Source organism: Heterocephalus glaber, unplaced genomic scaffold (assembly GCF_053883595.1).
Source record: "Heterocephalus glaber isolate CG9 unplaced genomic scaffold, H.glaber_assembly_v1.0 deba00001523, whole genome shotgun sequence".
Classification (NCBI taxonomy): domain Eukaryota; kingdom Metazoa; phylum Chordata; class Mammalia; order Rodentia; family Bathyergidae; genus Heterocephalus; species Heterocephalus glaber.
The window spans coordinates 19,979,022-19,998,643 of record NW_028258327.1 but is presented as its reverse complement, the minus strand read 5'-3'; the positions used below and the strand labels follow the sequence as shown (position 1 = coordinate 19,998,643).

General features: G+C 34.8%; 1 protein-coding gene across 13 annotated transcripts in view; it reads left to right on the top strand.

Annotated features, from left to right (window-relative positions):
- The window catches only part of Orc3 (origin recognition complex subunit 3), a 79,719-nt gene that overhangs the window by 45,842 nt on the left and 14,255 nt on the right, over positions 1–19,622 (top strand). For all 13 annotated transcript variants that reach the window (XM_087188023.1, XM_004860231.3, XM_004860230.3 and 10 more), the window contains 2 exons: positions 3,437–3,553; positions 4,492–4,571. In XM_087188023.1, the coding sequence (XP_087044149.1) occupies positions 3,437–3,553; positions 4,492–4,571 (197 nt within the window). The remainder of the gene's footprint in view (positions 1–3,436; positions 3,554–4,491; positions 4,572–19,622) is intronic.

The following is a 19,622-nucleotide window of genomic DNA, read 5'->3' as shown; positions in this document are numbered from 1 at the left end:
CCCAATATAGGAGTCATTTTTGAATGAATGACAGGATTAATGAGGTTAGAATTGACAGACTTAAAAGAGTATATTACTGGGCTAGGGAATTAACTCAGTGGTTCTGGCACCTGCCTCCCAAAGAGTATCTTACCCTTAAGTGGCAGTTCACAGCTTAATAATATAAGTGTGTTTTCTACATCAGTATCTTTTTTTTTTAAGTCAACTTTTAACACAAGTTGAGAAATTTTACATTATCAATTCAGATTTTTGTCTTCATTTGAAAAATGAATATTCAAATATAGGCTAAGCAAGACAAGTGGTTGCTCTTATTTAGACTGAATGGTGGCTGTCATTTATGAATATACTTCTTCATTCAACAGATATTTTTTGAGCATGTCCATTATTAATTTAGGTGCTACAGTAAGAAAATAGAGATAAAACAGACAAAATTCCTGCTTCATGGAGTTTGCAGTCTACCAAGAAGACAGACAAGATAAATAAGTAAAATATATATTCTAGTGTAAATGCTAACAGTGAAATGGAGACAGGGAATGTGTAGTTCGATGTGTATGGGGAGTGGAATTGAAATTTTAGATAAGGGCCTCACTGTGAGAAGGTGAATTATGAGTTAAGACCTAACAGAATACGACTTACTGTGCAAGAATTTGGAGGAAAAAATTTCTAAGACAACATATAGAAAGGTTCTAAAGTTGGAGTGCCATTAGTGAGGAAAAGTGAGAAGGGTACTTGTATTTGCTCTTGTGTTTCTTACAGCAGAGAGATAGTACTATTCCTGTAACTGTGTCAAGTCAATAAAGACTAAGTAGTCTTCGTGTTTCAGTAACAGAGAAAGTGAGCAGGTGTGGTGGTGCATGCCTGTAATTCAAGCATTTGGGAGCTGGGGCAGGAGGATTGCTGCAAGTTTGAGGCCAGCCTAGGCTATAGTGAATTCAAGGTCAACCTGAACTACATAGTAAGACCTGTCTCAAAAAAAAAAAAAGTGTATCTGTATTAACAGGAGTCATCCCATCCCAATAATAGAACAACAATGACTAGTATACGGAAAAGATGACTGAGAAAAAATTTCATGAATAGAAGTAAGAGTAATGTCTTAACAGGCTTTATGTTTGCATGTGTATAGTGTGGTCCTGCTATAGCACATTAAGTAGGAATTTTTGTCATATATTAACTTTATAGGTTTGAATTTATAAAATAATATCTTAAATGTATTAAAATAATACATTAGAAATTGCCCTGGCTTTGGTAGATGTGTGTCCATTATTAATTTAGGTACTAATATAGAAATAAACAAAACAGAAGAAACTGTAAGACAGAGAACTTAGAGGACTGATTCTATGAAAAAGTTAATCATTTGTAATATTTTCTGTTACAACTGAAAAGAGCAAAGATATAACAGAGGAATCTTTCTTAAGTTATGAAGTCAGTAAATAAGGCAAACTGGGATGGTCACAAATTACTTTGAAAAATCCATTAGAAAGGTACAAAGACTTTCCCTCAGTTTTTTCCTCCAGTATTGGAAACAAGCTTCCCTTTCCTTACTTGAGCATCAGAGGAAAAATAGTCTGTGTTTTATGGGGGAAAAAATAACAACTCAAAACAGTTTTTAAACAATCACATCGCATGAAGGAATAAAAGTACCTTAAGAGGAAAACATGTTCAGATCCCTCATCTCACTCTCTCCAGGGCGTATTTCCTTGAATATGCAACATTGCCCTGTACTTGTTTTTCTTTTTTCACCTCATCCAAGTAAGTGCAATGAAGATCTTCAAATCTATTGCACCATTCAGGTACTTGTACATATATTTACTCCACAAAGCAAAAGAAAATAGGTAGAACAAAAATCGTGAAAGGAATGATTATTATTCAGTAATAGATTCCTTTTCTTCAGAATACTCCCTCCCTTATTTAAAATCTATTTTAGCATACATCACAGCAAACAATAGCTTTTTACAATCTCGTGTTATAGCTTACAGTAAAAATAGAATAAAAATACTCTGTGATTATGTCTGCTTTTGTTGAAATGTAGGCTTTTAAGAATTACTAATAAACTCAAACAATAGGAGGAAGAAACATCTGGGTTCTAAGAGCTTTTCTTTCATTGTACTTTCAAATAATGACTCAAACTTTGTTGACCAAGGTATTTATTTCTAAATGAGTTACAGTTTAGAAAAAAATATATCAGATTTGCTTGAGTTTATTGATAAATGAGGTGTTATTTTCTGCACGGTTGATCATTGAAAATAATCTGCAAAAAGTTACTGAAAGAAAGACACAGCCTAGTGCAGTGATGGCGAACCTTTTAGAGCTTTCAATGATAACAAACAGCCTGCTGTAGCACTCATACCATAGGTTCCCCACCACTGGCCTAGCATTTAAAATCCTTTATTTGACTTCTTAAAGGAGGAAAAAAATGTGAAGCCTATACTACAAATAATAATCTTAAGAAGATGTTACAGAAGTAAACAGCTATAAAAGAAATTGAGGCCTGGAAAATGCTTTATAGGATTATGGTTTATTATAATTTTATTATAACAATAATATAATTATTATAATAATTATTATAATTTATAATATAATTATAATTATTATAAATTTTTATTATAATTAATAATTTTTATTATAATTAATTTTTATTATAATTTTTTTAGTTTATTATAATTTCTAAACAATGTCAGAATACCATATAAAACATAACACACACACACCCCCCATGAACCTTAAGAAAATGATTTGCAAGATTAGTCAACCAAGGTTTTTAAGACATTATGCCTCATATTATACTTGCTGGATTGTATAAACTATTAAGCTTGTTGTCCTTAGATTTCTTCCTTTCATTTTTCTTGTCTCAAGTAGTAAATTGTGTAAAACCAGTGTTGGAGAGTCTCAGTGAGAGGTAGGGATTTAATCAGAATCAGCTGTGTTTCTTCCAATTTCTTTTTTCCCCTCCAGACACACTCAAGCAGTACAACTTTAGTAAATCATAAGCAGACCTTCAGCAACTGTTGATTGATTACACTGGTACAGTACACTCTGGGGATCTCCTCACCCTTCTAATGCCAATAAGGCAGAGGGCAGTGGCCCTTCCCTCCCTGTAGCATATATCAGGTGATTGTCAGGCAGGCATATGATAAGCTGCTGTCTTGCACACTTGTAATTTTGGGGTCAAGATATTGTAGCAGTGCTGGAGATATTTAAAGAGATTAAATTACAGTAAAAAATCTGATCTGTGCAGAATATCACCAGACTTGATACTAAATAAAAAAATACTCAGCTTTATCCTGGTGTATTTCAAACTTTTATGAATTAAGGAGGCTAATTTATAGCTGTGAATCCTTTTATCAGTTTTCTAGAAAATAGACATTTATCCATGAAGTAGATTTTATTATTTTATGTTACTGCTTTACATATTAAGAGTATATCCTGTGATTTTTAGGAGGAAACACAATCATTACTAGAAGACCTACATATTTACCATGTGAATTACTTCCTGGTTTTGAGATGTCTTCATAATTTCACCTCTTCTCTTCCCAAGTACCCACTAGGTCGACAGGTAAATAAAACTTCCTCATTTGAAATCTGCAAAGTAGGAAGAATAGTACTTTCTGGCTTTGATTTCTGTAGCAGTCAGGCGTTAGAATTTAAAATAGATCCAACTCTTACAATAAGAGAACAATCCATTCCAGCTATATACAGAACTGGTAATTGAAACAGTCTATTTTGTTCTGATGGCCACAGCTAGAAATAGCTACCTGAATTACAGTGATAGTTTTCCCCCTACAATGTATTTGTACTAAGGCACTTAAACCTTTCTTGTTTAACACTTCTTTTTCACCTGCAGAGAGAGAGCCTATCTTAGTAGGGATCTGGAAAAAGAAATCTGATTGAGAATGCTTACTGGTTAAGTTTGTATTACACCAAGAATTAAAAGAGAATGCTCAGCTGACCCTATGGACCATCTGTAGAGTAGCTGATAATGGAAGAATTCCTACTTAGCAGATCCTTAACTCAAGTTTTATAGAACAAATATAAGTGTGTAACAGTGTAACAGTGATTATTTCTGAGATGATATCTGCCATTGAACAATCAATAAGCACCCTCCCTACATTTTTATCATTTTCTTTTTACAGAGTGGCTGGTAATGTCAGTTAATCCCAGTATAGTCTCATTTTACTTTTATGCCAAAGTGAGCACTGTTGTCAATTAAAGAAAACAGTTGTGACTTTTATTTTGGTTTGGTTTTATTTTGTTGTTTTGTTTTGGTTTTTTTGAGAGTCTTGCTGTTAGTTCAGGCAGACCTTAACCTCACTATATAGCCCAGGGTGCCCTTGAACTTGCAGTGATCCTCCTGCCTCAGCCTCCTGAATGCTGGGATTATAGGCATCCACTACCATGGTTGTTTTTAATAGCATTAAATTTTTGGGTGTTGACCATATATGATTTTGCCAATTTAGCGTTTCATTTTTGTTTCTCACAAATGTTCATTTACAGATCAGAGAGTTGTACTGCACATGTTTAGAAAAGAACATATGGGATTCAGAGGAGTATGCATCAGTCTTGCAGCTGCTGAGGTAATTTTTTTGTTTTGTTTTCTTTTTTTGTCTGCTCTAAGTCTGCCAATAACACCTTCCTCCAGAACTCTGCTTGCCAAAAAGTTTCATAAGTAGCCATGTTGTGTCTAAGAATATTTGTGTATATCTTGAATTCATGCTCTTAGCTTATGGTGTTTTTAATGTAGTAACCGTCTATTCCTTTGCTGGTCTTACCTTGTTTCTGAACTTATACGGTTTTTAAAGGAAAACCTGTGATTATTTGGTCACATATTGATACTATATGAAGACAGCTTAGATACAATCATTGGAATCCAGTCAGTTTGACATAATGGCAAGGAAAGTCAGGGAGGGCAAGTTTACCACATCCTTAACTTGATTGGGTACAGAAACAGTATCACAGGGCTTATATATCCTTTGAAGGAGATAATTACTAAATTTGATTAGAAGCAATAAGCAATAGGCAGTTGCCTTGATACCTTCCCCTACTTAAGTAGTTGGCTGTGTCCACATTAACACTGGGTATTTCATAAACTATTTATCTAATATAAATATCTTAGTATTATTACCAGGTATGAAAGATCAATTACTATACCTGAAAAATACCTTTTGAAGTTATAATCATTTATAGCCTTAGCTTCACTTCATATGTATGGTAACTTTTTAATCTCCCATAAAAATGACCGTTTGAATAGTGAGAAAGAAAAATCAAGTGTGAACTAAGTTTTTACACATAGTCTTATAATTTTCCTTGGTGATATAAATGCATGTGTGAAAATATATTCTGAAAACTGAACATTTTTTAGGTCCTGTTTCTTCTGGGCCCACAGGGAAAGAACAGATGGGCACAGTAGGAGGCAAATTCACACTGAAAGCATTTTTAAGTACAGAAACTTAATAATACAAATATTAGTGCTCTACCAGGTGCAGCGTAAGATGCAAAACTAATTTCATGCTATCTGGAGAACAACTTCCCTTAGAAAGTCAATTGCCACTGAAAAGCTGTGTTTATTCCATTTTTTAAAATCCCAATAAATGATTTCTGTGTATTTATAAACTTGAGCTAGAATAATTCTCTTTTGTCTTTTATTCAAGTAAAAATCCCTGTTTTAAATACCCATTTTACTTTTGCTGGGTTTTCTGTTTTAATTTCATGACTGGTGATTATCTTCCTCCTTCAGTTAGGAACTCCCAAATTCATAGATTCCTTTGTCCTAGAAGAACCTGTTTCTTCTGAACCTTTCTGGCACTGCCATTCTTGGGGGAGAGTCAGCAAGAATGCCAATTCCAAAGTAGGATGAAGAACCTTAGACAATAATAGTAATGGTGCCAACACTCACCATCATTGATTGAAGGCTAGTCATGTGCCATTCATTGTATTAAGCACTTTCAGTACATTTTCCCAAGTAAAACAGTACATCTTTATGGTAGATACTGTTATCCATACTCTTGTCCTGGGGAAACTGAATCATAGATAAGAGATTGACTTGCCTATTATTACTTAGCTGGTGATGAAATCAACACTCTAATCCAAGTCTGACTTCAAGCTATTTGTATCTTCTATTGTTCATTGCCAAGATCTAAAATACTTAAAACAAAAAAGGAGATGCAGTAAAGGTTCTGGGTTCAATCCCAGTACTGTGCTAAGAAGGAAAAACAAAACAATTAAAAAGTACATATGGTAGTATTTCTCTTGAAAAACTCTTTTTTCCTAGAAACTGCTATGCTTATATAACCATTCATCTACTTGGTGAAATATTTGATGAGCATTAAAAAATATTTATATGGAGCTGGGCATATTGGTACCTACCTTAGTCTCTGCTACTCAGGAGGCTGAGGTAGGAGGGTCACTTGAGCCCAGGAGTTCAGGACCAGCCTGGACAATATAGCAGGGCTCTGTTTTAAAAACAAAAAAAAAGTATTTATAAGAAATTAGGATAATATTGGCAAATTTTTATGTTATATGAGTAAAAAAAGACAATTTTATATCAGAAATTTTTTAAATGTATGCAGCAGACATTAACACATTCCCACCGACTTGAAGCACCAGTGTTACATGCATGATTATTCCATCGGGTGGCTTGCCCCGGCAAGCCACCCAATGGGACAATCATACATGTACCACCAGTGGTACAGAGTAGGGAGATGTACGAATTACAGCCTCATTGTGAACATTTTAATGGTGTGGGGGAACATGTGAGTGTGCATTTGTCATATGTGTCATGGTTTGGCTTGTGTGCAGTGGTTCTGCAGGTCTTCTATATCCTTTCCTTAAAGCATGATGTCCACCTTATATAGGATGTGACTTAATTTTTTTCACTCAACTCTATAACATTATATAAGAATATTTAAGTTTTAGAAAGAAACTATTGGGGGGGGGGCGAGGATTTAGCTCAGTGGCACCACGCCTGCCTCGCAAGTGCAAGGTCCTGAGTTCAATCCCTAGTACCAAAAAAAAAGAGAAACTATTGGCAACAAAATAATAAAAATGATGCTGACCCATCAGTGTGCTAGATAAATCCACCTGCTTTTCTTGATGAGTTATAAAGGACTTTCAGAGGAAAAATTAACCCTTCTATTAGAGAGAATTTCTAAACACCCATCTAGAAATCAAACACAAGACAGGGAGTTTTTCAGACTTCTAAAATTCACAGATCTTTGTATAATTTGATAAAGTTTCAAAGTAGATATAAATCAGAGTCCTTAACTTACAGGAACATGATGGATCAGCTGGACTTGAAAGATACTGCACTCGTACCAGTAGCCATAGATCTTGGCTTGGAGATAATGAAAAATTTGCCCCGCTTCTTAGGGAAATTTATTCTGTTCCTTTTCTCCATCAATTGAGAACTCATCTGGAGTTATCCCATTTTCTTTCAAATAAGGAAACCAAGGACAGAAACATTGACTTTTCTCTAACTGGTAGATCAGAAACTTAAGTCTGAATCTTCAAAGTCCAGCACATTTTCCATCCCTATTTCAGTTATTTAAGAAGTAGTAATACAGTGGTACCTCAGTTCATGAGCTTAATTCTTTCCATGATTCTGGTTCCAGACTGAATTGGACAAGAACTGAATCAAATTTCCCCATGAAGTTAACATTGAACCTAACCATTGAATTTGATTTGGTTCTCAGCCAGTTAATTCTGGAAAGAATTCAGTTTGTGAACTGAGGTACCTCTGTTAAAGGAAGTTTATAAGCTTTTTGGCTGGTAGTCTATGTTTAAAGGATATATATATAATTTTCAAATGAGCCAACAGGGTGAATGAGTTTCTGTGGACTCAAAATACCCTACCCCCATCCTGACACTAATCTTCAGCTTTCCCATTGCTGAGACACAGTACTCAGCACCCACTACTTAAAGGAGGAGATGTTTAATTTAGCTCATGGTTTCTGGGATTCAGTCCTCTATCTACAAGGAAGAAAAATGGTGGAATGGTATAATGGAGCAAAGATGCATGGGTCATTGTGGCTGGGAAATGGCAGGGGAACAGTACTGGAGAGGAAGGGGCAAGAGACACAGACCCCCAAGCCCATGCCTCCATGACCCACCCAGACACAGCAAGAAGTATGCTTCATCAGTCTCTGGGGCATATCCCAAAGCCAGCAAGTTGACACTCCACCCTAACCCGCACATCTCTCCCCTTGTCAACTTCATACCCAAGCACATCTCCTTCAACCAGAGTTAATCTCCAAATAAAGATGATAGCTAGTTCATAATTCCACCTAACACAATATGACTATCCTGCATGCAACTGAAAATGCAACAGTCCCTTCTCTTTCAGTAGTTATATCTATATTTTCTGTTTATCTTATTCCTCTAGAGAACCCTAACCAATACATCATCTCAGCACAGGGTCCAGAGATATAAATGATAGCAGCCACTGTGATACTGATGAGAACCCAGATGGGATGGTGCCATGGTTTGGATGTGGTTTGTCCCCCAACGATTCATGCCTTGGAAGCTTGGTCCACAGGATATGGAGCTTAGTGCAGGTTATTAGGGACACTGTCCTCAGAAAGGCTTAATGGAGGTCTTATAGAGTGTGTTAATTCTCCTAAGAATATGCTATTACACAAAAGCAAGATTGGTTTCTCCCCGCTTTCTGGCTTCCTGTCTGACCACGATGCCTCTACCAAATTGATATGTAGCCAAGGGACCCTTACCAGAGACTAAACTAATAGGGCTGTCAAATCGTGGATTTTCATCTTCCAAACCTGTGAGCCAAGTGGACCTCTTTTCTTTATAAAGCATCCAGTATGAGGTATTTTCTTACAGAAATAGTAAAAAGACTAATGCAGGTGGTCATCAGGATCCCACATTTAACAAACATTCTAGTATATTCAGACAAATGGTCCTGGGATTATGCTTGAGAAATAGCTCCTAGAAAATAAAGGGATTAAAAAAAGTTTAAAATTGTTTTGAGGGGAAAAAGGAGAATTTCTTTATCCATGAAAAAGCCGGATGACTTTAGGCATTTGGTCTCAATTGATTCCAAAACTGGATTGAGATATTCTACTAGTAATAAACAATGGTTTTTATCTCACTAGACAGAAAAAAAGATCTGAATCTGTGTTTTAGGTTTTTTTCTTTATTGAATGAACATTTAGTGCCACTATTACTTTTTTGCTAGTAAAATATATAAGTACGAAATATTGATATTGATTGATTGATTGATTGCAGTACTGAGGATCAAACTCAGTGGTGCTCTAACACTGAGTCACATCCCCAGCCCTTTTGTCTTTTATTTTGAGACAAGGTCTTGATGAGTTGCCTAGGCTGGCCTAGAAATTGTGTTGTTCCTCCTGTCTTAGCCTCCTAAGTAGCTGGGACTACTACTGTTGGGGTTATAGCACCGCCACACTTGACAAAAAGTACTAATTTTTTAAAACTTAGAAATAACTGACGAAACTTAAGTTTGATGGCTTTTTTCTTTCTTATAAACTCAAGGTTGTACTTTAAAAGTATATCAATGTATATGTTACAGTATATTTTATCTTTTTAAAGTTTTTTTGTAACCATATGATAGAATTAAATTTATTTTAACACAATGTTAAGTGTGTTAAATATGTTAAAATTTAGCACAATATTCCTTAAAAGAACATAGTGTCTCACAAAAGGCAAAACTTCCAGGAGCTCACCCAGATGAACCAGGGTAAGAATTATTCACTTTAGTTAAACTATGCTAAGGCCTGAGGTCATTGAATTCCTTATCACAAAGTCAGAATTGCCTTAATGCTTGATTTATTGAGCCACTGATCTGATGACCAAAGATGACCCTTGTCTGATGACAGGGAACCTTTTAGAGGTCAGTGCCCAAAGTGCAACCCAAAACCCACTTATTTATCACAAAGTGCCAACACTGCAATTAAACCTGGATAGTTCAGAAAAAACAACTCATGGATTAACATCTTTTCCTTAAAAGAAAAACAACACACATGCTATAGGTTCAACATCACTGCCATAGTCCTTACCTACATAGAATTTAAATCAAGTGAGAGATTTAGTCAGACAAGTAGACAACTAGTAAGTAGACAGATAAGTAGTAAGAGCTGTAATGGGTGCTAAGGGACCCAGTAGTCTGGATGGTAAATCTCCATTTGTGAGTTTGGGCAGCTTCTCCAGGAAGTGACATCTAATGTGAACTATTTTGGGCTAAGGGAAGTTACACCTACTTTTGGTTTTTGTTTCATTGTTATAGTCATACATGTTTGCTTTATTAGTCTTTGAAAAAAATAATCTCAGTAGATTTTCACTGGCCTTTTTATTTTGTTTTCTTCTGGTCTTCATTGATATGATTCATTTAACTTAAAAAATTGAGTTTAGAACATTTTTTAAAGTTGCCTTATAATGATGGTGTCTGTTTGGAACTTGAGAACTCATTAGTCAGAAAATCTCTGCAAGAGCCAGGGTTGGCCAGTTTTTTCTTAGAGCCTGTTGTCATAATAAGACCTTTATATAATTAGTTCTTGATCAGAAATGATTGCATTTCTCCATGAAGTAGAACACACCTTTCCCCTGCAGAGTGATTTCTTTTAATGCTTGCTAAATGTTTCTCTTTCTTAGTTAAAACTTTTTTTCTTTTTTAATGACAACTTATGAAGCTTTTAACACATTGTCATAGGCCATTTTTGAACTGTTTTCTTAACAGTGATAGAATCATTTCTTAATCATTTGATTAAACATGAATAGCTCTTGCAACATTAATATGATCTATTCTAAATGTTTTCTTTGTCTTTAATTTCATGTGACTTACAAACTCAAATTTTACTTTTTTCTTTACAGTTTTACTCTATTTCTTTAAAAAATGCTAGTTGAGCTGGGTGTCTGCATTGACACGCCTGTAATCACAGCTACTCAGTAGGCTGAGGCAGGACTGCAAATTCGAGGCTAGCTTGGAAAACTTAGGGAGACTTTGTCAAAACAAAATTTTATAAAGGACTGGAGATGCAGCTCAGTGCTCCCTGGGTTCAATCCCCAGTACTGCAAAAGAAAAACAAAAATGCTGGTTGGAACCTACCAAAATGGAAAGCGTTGTCTTACTGTCTCCAATTCCTCTTCTCCCATTCTCTCTTTAAACTGATACGGTACAATTAGGCTTTTGTATTTCATCATAATAGTTTTTATCAAAATTATCAGTGACTTACCTCTTCCTAAAGACTAATGGTCTGTTCTCTGTCTTCATTTGTATTAATCTATTATTATTTTACATAGTTCCATCATCTCTTCCTTAATGACTTCCAGAATGCAGGCTGTTTTCCTGCTATTCCAGTGCATTTTTACTCAGTGTTTTTACTACTTTCTTTTCTCTCTGACATCTTAACATTACAGTGCCCTGGGGCTTAGTCATAAGCCCACACCTCTCTAGGCAGGAACAATATTTGTTTATCGAACTCTATTCCTTTACATTTTTGATCAGTTGTCATTGTCTCAATGAGGTCAAACTATTTTAAAATTGAACTCTGCCTGGTCTCCTTCCTCTAGCTCTTCTCTTACTCTGCTACATATTTTTTCTATAACAAATACCAATTTTTAACATATGTTTATGTGTGCCTCTCCCACTCCCAGCTAGAATGTAAGTTCTATGAGGAATCAATTTTTATTTACCAAAGTATACCTCACGTACCCAGAATGGTGCCTCATATATAATAGGCATTCAATATATGTCTCTTGAATGAGTGGATGGTTTTATGACTAAGAGGTTGAAACCCCAGTTTGAAACCCTAGTTTGAAAAATGCTAGTTTAGTAGCTGTTCTCAATTCTTAATTTTCTGTTTGAGTTTATTTGAATTACTATATAGAACAAAGTTAGGTGTCTTTTTTTTTTGGAGTCAAGGTCTCGCTGATTCAGGCTGCCCTTGAACTCACTGTGTAGCCCAGGCTGGTCTCAAACTCATGGTGTTCCTCTTGCCTTGGCCTCCTGAGTGCTGGGATTATAGAGATGTGCAACAAATGTATTGGAATGAATTACACTTTTTAAATTTTTAATTGTTTTTAAGTAATTTTGTTCAATTAGACTTGGTTTATCCAAAGTGCTTGCTGTAGTCACTTTAATACTAAGGTAAATGAAAATATAACAGTATTTTTCTGACATTACCTCTTATATAACTTTGAAAAACAATCATCGACTATTAGGACTTTGTATTTTAGATTTTTTTTTCCAGGTACAAATATATTTTTTAAAATTCATACTATGATTTAATGTGTATCTCACAATTTACATATTTTGCTTTTTGTGTTTTGTTTTTGTCATAGTAGTATGTGTGTGTGTGTGTGTGTGTGTGTGTGTGTGTGTGTGTGTTGTCTGTCTGTTTTCACCTAATATTCTACCATGGACACTGTTTTGAAATGCAATACAACATGGTTGGTAAGAGCATGCATGTTAAAACAAATTGTTCAGGATGAAATCCCAGCTCTCCCAAGCTTTGGGACCCCCGGACAAATTAATTAAATTCTCTGAATTTTTTCATCTTTAACATAGGAATAATAATAGTAGCTACCTAAAAAAGTATTGTATCATATGACACTTGATACATATACAGGCATGTAAATGTTAGCCATTATTAGTATTACATATTATTGTACCTTCTTGTTTAGCCTTATTATACAATACCCTTTTTTTTTTTTCTTTTTGTGAGTATTGGGGAGGGAGATCATGGAGTTGAACCCAGGGCCTTTGCACTGAGCTACATCTGTACCCCTTTGTATTATTCATTCTGAGACAAGGTCTCACTAAATTGCCTAGGATGGGCTCAAACTTTCAATCTTCCTGCCTCAGCCTCCCAGAGTGCTGGGATTACAGGTGTGTATCACCACACCCAGCCAATATCCTGTAGTTTGAAAATGTAGTGTTTTATTTAATCAGACCCTTATTTGATATATATTTAGGGTGTTTCTGATTCTTCACTATTACAAACAGTAATCACAAGCTTATATGTTTATACATTTGAATAATTATTTCCACCAAATGAATACATAGATGTAGACTTTCTGAGTCTAAAATGTAAAGACTGTTGTACCACTGTGTACTCATCCCAGCAGTATTTCATTGTTTCCTTGTAGTCTTACTGTTGCTGGATATTTCAAGGCTTAAATATCTTCTTTTGTTTTCTTCTAATATTTTCTGATTGGTGGACTTATTCTTTTTCCTCCTCCCATGCCATTCTCACGGTTTTATTCTATCTGAAATATATTTGTCTACATAATGTGAGGTAGTGATCTGATTGTTTTGTTTTATTTTGTTTTCTTTCAGAGTAGTTATTCTAATACGGAAGATTTTTTTCCCCCACTGATCTAATACTTTACCTTTGTCATATACCAAACTTCCATATATACCTTTATCTTTTTCTGGATTAATATTCTCTTATTTACCTGTCTATTCTTATCTAAGTACTGTCTGATTTTAATCACTGTAACTTACACTTTTTGATACATTAATAGCCCCACTATATTCACTGAAGTACATACACATTGTTTTTCTTTTTCAGAAATAATTATTTTCCTAGATACATTTTTGAATAACTGTATTTGATTTTAAAATACATCCATTGGAATTTTGTTTTACAAGGTATTAGAAGTCTAGGTTAATTCAGAATGATTTGCGTCTTTACAGTATTGAATATTAGAACTTAAACTGTTTATTCAATTAGTTAGACCTTTCATATTTTTAATAGGTATTACACATTTGCCGTATTTTGTGTTCTGTAGTTTTTGTGCTTTTTTTGAGAAAACAGTAAAACTTTATTGAGAATTTTAAGTCAGATATCTAAGAACAGCTTGCATTGTTTTGGGTAGTCTTTATTTAGTCCTGTGATTGCCTTTCACCCACTTCTGGCACTTGAGCAGGCTCTAGGTCTGATACAGACTCTGCCTTGACATCAAGATCATCTCTTTGTACCCTTTATTCTCTCTGCTCCCACCTGTAATAGCCTGACATTCAGTTGGTTTCTCCTCTGAAGTTGTTCAAAACTGGGTTGCTCAGCAACCAAAAGCTCAACAGGTTGAGAAGAATCTTTTTTTCTCTTTTTCCTCTAGATTTAGATGTTGATATTACTTGCTCGGTTATATTTTATGTGGACAAAGGATGAAGAGACTGAATGAAAACTGCAGAGAGAATCAAAACACGGCCTCCTCTGGCACCATTCTCTTTCTTACCATTTTGAAATGCTGTTTTTTCCATTACTTGTTGATTACATATGTATGGGTATATATACACACTGTGCTTGCTTCGGCAGCACATATACTAAAATTACATATATATATATTTATCTTACATTTATTTACACAATCTTATGTATATTTACATATTCCTTTATTCTAATATTTTTATAGTCCTTAGATTTTCTAACTATTGAGTCACATCTATATAAATAATGAATTTCATCTAATGTTTATAAGACTTCTTTTTTAATTTATTGTAGTGACTACAGTCTAGAATGATGTTGAATAATGGTAATGATAGGCATCTTTGTTGATTCTGTGGTTGTATCATTTTACTGGAAAAATTTTTAATGAATGATTGTACTGGGTTATTTCTTTTTTTTTTTTGGTACTAGGGATCAAACTCAGGACCTTGAGCTTTCGAGGCAGGCAGCAGCACCACTGAGCTAAATCCCTGGCCCTGGGTTACTTATTTCTAATCAGCTTTTTATCTCATCTTCTTTTACATGGAATCAGGGAGTACTTTAGAAAAGTGTAAAATCTTTTACTACTCTGGAAACTGGATGAACATAATTTTTGGCTAAGAATAAGAGGAATAATAACTATCTGAATCCCTAGAAGTTTACATGTGAGATAAAAGAGCTGTCTCCTCCACTAAAATATCACATTAGAAGTTATGACCTGCTCAGCCGGTCCCAGCACCCAGAAGGAAGCTCCCTGCCGCCATCCCAGGCTTCTAGGGCAGAGAAGCTCAGCCCATCCCAGCACCTGGAAGGAAGCTCCCCCACTGCCATCCCAAGCTCCTAGGGCAGAGAAGGTGAGCCGCGTGAGTGCCAAAAGCACCCGCCCCACACCTTGGAAATGAGAAAACACATAAACAAGCCTCAAAAACAGTTCCACATCACCTACAGCAACCCCAAAGGGAAATAAGATGGAACACTCTGATACTCAACTACCTGGACTCTCTGAACTGGCAACAAAAGAGGATCTGGGAAAAATGAAATAAATAATTACTCAGATAACAGCAAAGATTGTGCTCATGGTGCAAGACATGATTAATAAATCTAGAGAGGACATAGATAAAAAAATAGAGGATCTGAGGAACATGATGGAACCCCAACATAAGAAACAAATGAAATCCATAAAACAGATACAAACAGATTTCCAAGAGATTAAAAACTCCATCGAAAGTCTGCACAGCAGAATGAACCAATGTGAGGATAGAATTTCACATGTAGAAGATAAGATTGCAATTAGTGAGGAGGAAAAGAAAAATTGCTTTAAAATGGTAAGGGAACACAAGAAATCAATCCATTAGCTGCTAGACAATGCAAAGAAGAATAACATAAGACTGATTGGAGTCAATGAAGAAAGAGGAGAGAATGCAGATGACATAAAAAAAACTGTTCACAGAAGTGATGGCAGAAAACTTCCCAAGGAAGGGAAAAGAACTTGACATACAGATAAGTGAGGCATATAGGACTCCAGCTAGCCTTAATCAAAAAAAATCGACACATAGGCATATACTAGTTAGGATTCCAGAAATCCAACAGAAAAACAAAATTCTACAAGCAGTGAGAGAAAAGAAACAAATCACATACAAAGGAAAGCCCATCAGAATCTCAGCAGACTTCTCAATGCAAACCCTCAAGGCAAGAAGAACTTGGAGTGATGTATTTCAAGCCCTAAAGGAAAACAGCCTCCAACCCAGACTGATGTACCCTGCAAAACTATCTCTCAAAATTGATGGAGAAATAAGATACTTTCATGATAAAGAGCACCTCAGGAACTTCATGAATACCAAACCGGCACTCCAAACAATTTTAGACAATGCCCTAGGAAAAGACAATGAGGATCACAACTCCAGGAAACCCAGCAGAATGAATCCATTGGGCATGACAAATTAAACACAAAGGGGGAGAATCCAACAAAAAGAAAAAGTCATGACAAGGCTTTTAAAACTTTTGACTTCATCTCCCTAATGAGTATATAATTCAATCGTTATTGTACTAATTAGTATTTTTCTGATTCTAGAGTTGCACACCATTCCTTGTGCTATACTGGCTATTATCTTTTTATGTCTACTTTTTAATTGGGTTGTCTATTAATGAGTTCTAAGAATTCTTTATATATTCTGGTCATAGGTTATATGCATTGTAAATATGGTCTGTTTAAGGACTACTTTTCATTTTAATGATGTCATTTAAAGTTCTAAATTTTGATGGAATCTCATTTATCAATTTTTTTCTTTTATACATCATGTTTTTTGTATCCTAGGTAGTGCTTGCCTACCCTGAATTCATAAATATTTTCCCTTATAATTTCTTCTTAAAGTTTTATAGTTTTAGGCTTTCTTATTTAGGTTCATAGATCCCTTCAAGTTATTTTCATGTATGGAAAAAAAGGGTTGAGGTTAATTTTTTATATATGGATACCAGGTGTTCTAGTGCCATTTGCTGAAAACACTATCTCTTCCTCGGCTCTTAATTGAGTTTATATTCTATAAAATGCTAATGTTAAATAATCTTTCAAAACTCAGTGGACCATATATGTGTGGTTCTATTTCTAGATTCTCTGTTTTATTCAAATGATCTATATGTCTTTCCTTATACCAACACTGCCTTGATTACTGTAGCTTTAGAAGAAGTCTTAAAATTGGGTACTAAACATCTTCCAACACTGTTTTTGTTTTTGTTTTTAACTTTTCTAGGCCCTTTGTACTCCTACATAACTTTTAAATTTCAATATCCAATTCTTCATTTATAGCAAGTATACACAGACCTGAATTTTTATATATACCTTGTGTTTTCTAATCCTGCTAAATTCAAGTAGAAGTTCTAGGGGCTCCTAGAGATTTCTTAGTATTTTCTCTGTAGATGATCATTTGATCTACATATAAAGATTTTGCTTCTGCCATGCTAATCCTATCCTAGTTGTATCATTTTATTGCCAGACTATTTTGGTGGGGACTAGGTTTCAAAGTTTAATGGACAGATAAAGAGTAAGCATATCTGCCCTTGTTCCCCACCTTAAGGAGAAAGCATTGTATCTTCTCCATTTATAGAAGGCATTCTTGCTGGAAGTATGGACTGCATGTCTTTAATCTGTTGAGAAGTTTCTGTTCTACTTCTAGTCTCCTGATAGCTTTTACCATGAACAGCTGTAGAATTTAGTCCAATACTCTTTCTCCAACTAGTGACAGGATCATATGGCTTTCTCCTTTCCTCTGTTTAAATGATGACTTTTGGGGGTGGATCTTCCAATGCTGAACCAACACTGCCATCCCTATAATAAAACCACTTTCTACATCCTGTCAGATCTGACTTCCAATAGTTTGTTTTGTTAAACAAATTTCTATCTTTGTTCATATTTTTTTCTTCTATTATCTTTATCCAGTTTTAGGATTAGCACAATGTTGAGTTCCTAAAATGAGGGGAGAAGTGTTCCTTCTTTTTTCTGCTTTAGTTGTTTAATATAATTTATCAGTTAAAATGTTTATGAGCCTGCTGTTGTCATATAGGTAGGTTTTCAAGCTAGGAATGTACTTTCTTTAATGGGTGTTATTCAAATTTTATATTTCCTCCAGAGTTAGTTTCATTAATTTGTCTTCCAAAGTACTTCTTAGAAGTTGTCAAATTTATTTCAAAACAGATTTTTGTAATATGCTTTCTATATCCTTTTAAATTCTGTAAAATCTGTGGTAATTTCTCCTAGATCTTAGTATTGTAATTTTAAAAATGTATAACTGATATTGTGTAACAGGAAGAAAAGGTCTAAAGAAGCAGAGGAATTGGGAAGGATAGGGGAAGGGAAAAAAGGGAAAGGAAAAAATATGAGAAGAGGAAAAATATGGAAACAAGGTCTTTGCAAATAGGGAAGGGTGGAGGGGGTGAAGGGAGGGCAAGGGAAGGGGAAAAAAAAATAAGAACCAAGAGACTCATGTAATGGTACAAGATCCCAATGATGAATGTAACTGTATTTTATACCTAAAATATACCAATAAAGTTAATGGGGGAAAAAAAAAGTTATGACCAACAGTTTGTTTTCAAAATTATGTGACATAACGCCTTTTCAGGGGGCCACACTGATCATTAATAGAGGAGGCTTGACCTTCCTTGATATTCCATTATTTGTAGCTCAAAATGGTTACAAAATGTGGCTGCTTGTAGCCGAAAGCTAATTCTCATAATGCGGGTTAGACCTTCCACCATCCTTATCTCAGCTTCTTCTTCCCTCCAAGTAAGCCACTGCAAATGCTGATCCTGTCTACTTGAGTAAGGCTAAACTTCATTATAACAGATTATTCCAGTGCAGGTGACTTTTACTTACCTCTCTTAACAGTTTAATTCCACAGGGCAATAAAAGCCAGAAATTTTAATCTCAAATGTAATCAAGAATGAATTATCTTAGCTTATTTTTCTTTGATCTGTTAGCTCCCTTTTTTCCACAGATAAAACATGACACGTTTGATAATTACTACAGAAAGAGAAGATTTTGTACTTTTTCTTAAGACCGGGGAAAATTTTACTTTTTGCATACCTTACTAGTTTCTGTATTTACTGGTTGTAAGCTTTTTTTTTTTTTTTCTTTTGGTACCGGGGGTCGAACTCGGGTCCTTCTGCTTATGAGGCAGGTGGCAGAACCACTGAGCTAAATCCCCAGCCCTGGTTGTAAGCTTTTTCTTTTGTAAGTTTAAATTTTGGTTGAAGTAATTTCTTAATAGTTTTCATCTATTTTATGTCTTTTTCCTAATTTAGTAATATTAATATTTTAACCAAATTCTGTGTTATTAAAAAATGTCACACTTAAGTTAGTCTTATTGAACGCCCTATTCTGGTTTTAATCTATTGTTTCTTCATATTTAATGTTAGAATATACAATTATTGTAATCTTAAATATATCTGTGTTATGCCACCACATAATAATTACCAATATTGACCTTGATTCCATTTGATGTTATTATTGAGTATAATCTTAGTGGAAAGATCCTGCAAGTATCAGCTCTGAGAACAGGGTCCTAATTTTACAGTGTCTGTGTTCTGTTTCTATTTCTGATAAAGATTTTCGTGTGGCCTTGAATGCATTACTGAACCACTCTGCCTGTGCTATAAATAATAAGCAGAACTGCCGACCCTGTTTGAAGTTCATTGGATTTACTGATTGATGTTTATTAAAGCACTTAAGAGACACAAAGCTAGTTTAAATGGTAATGATTAAAAATGATTATGATGCTTATATTTTTGGTCCTTTTACACTTGCATTTAGCATGTTATAATCTCAGTGGACATTTCTTATCTCCTGTGTACATTTAGATCAGAAAGAAAGGGAAACTGACATAAAATTTTGTGCTAAGCACTATACTGGATTCTTCAGTTGCATCTTCTCATTTAATTATTAAGTCTCCATCTGAA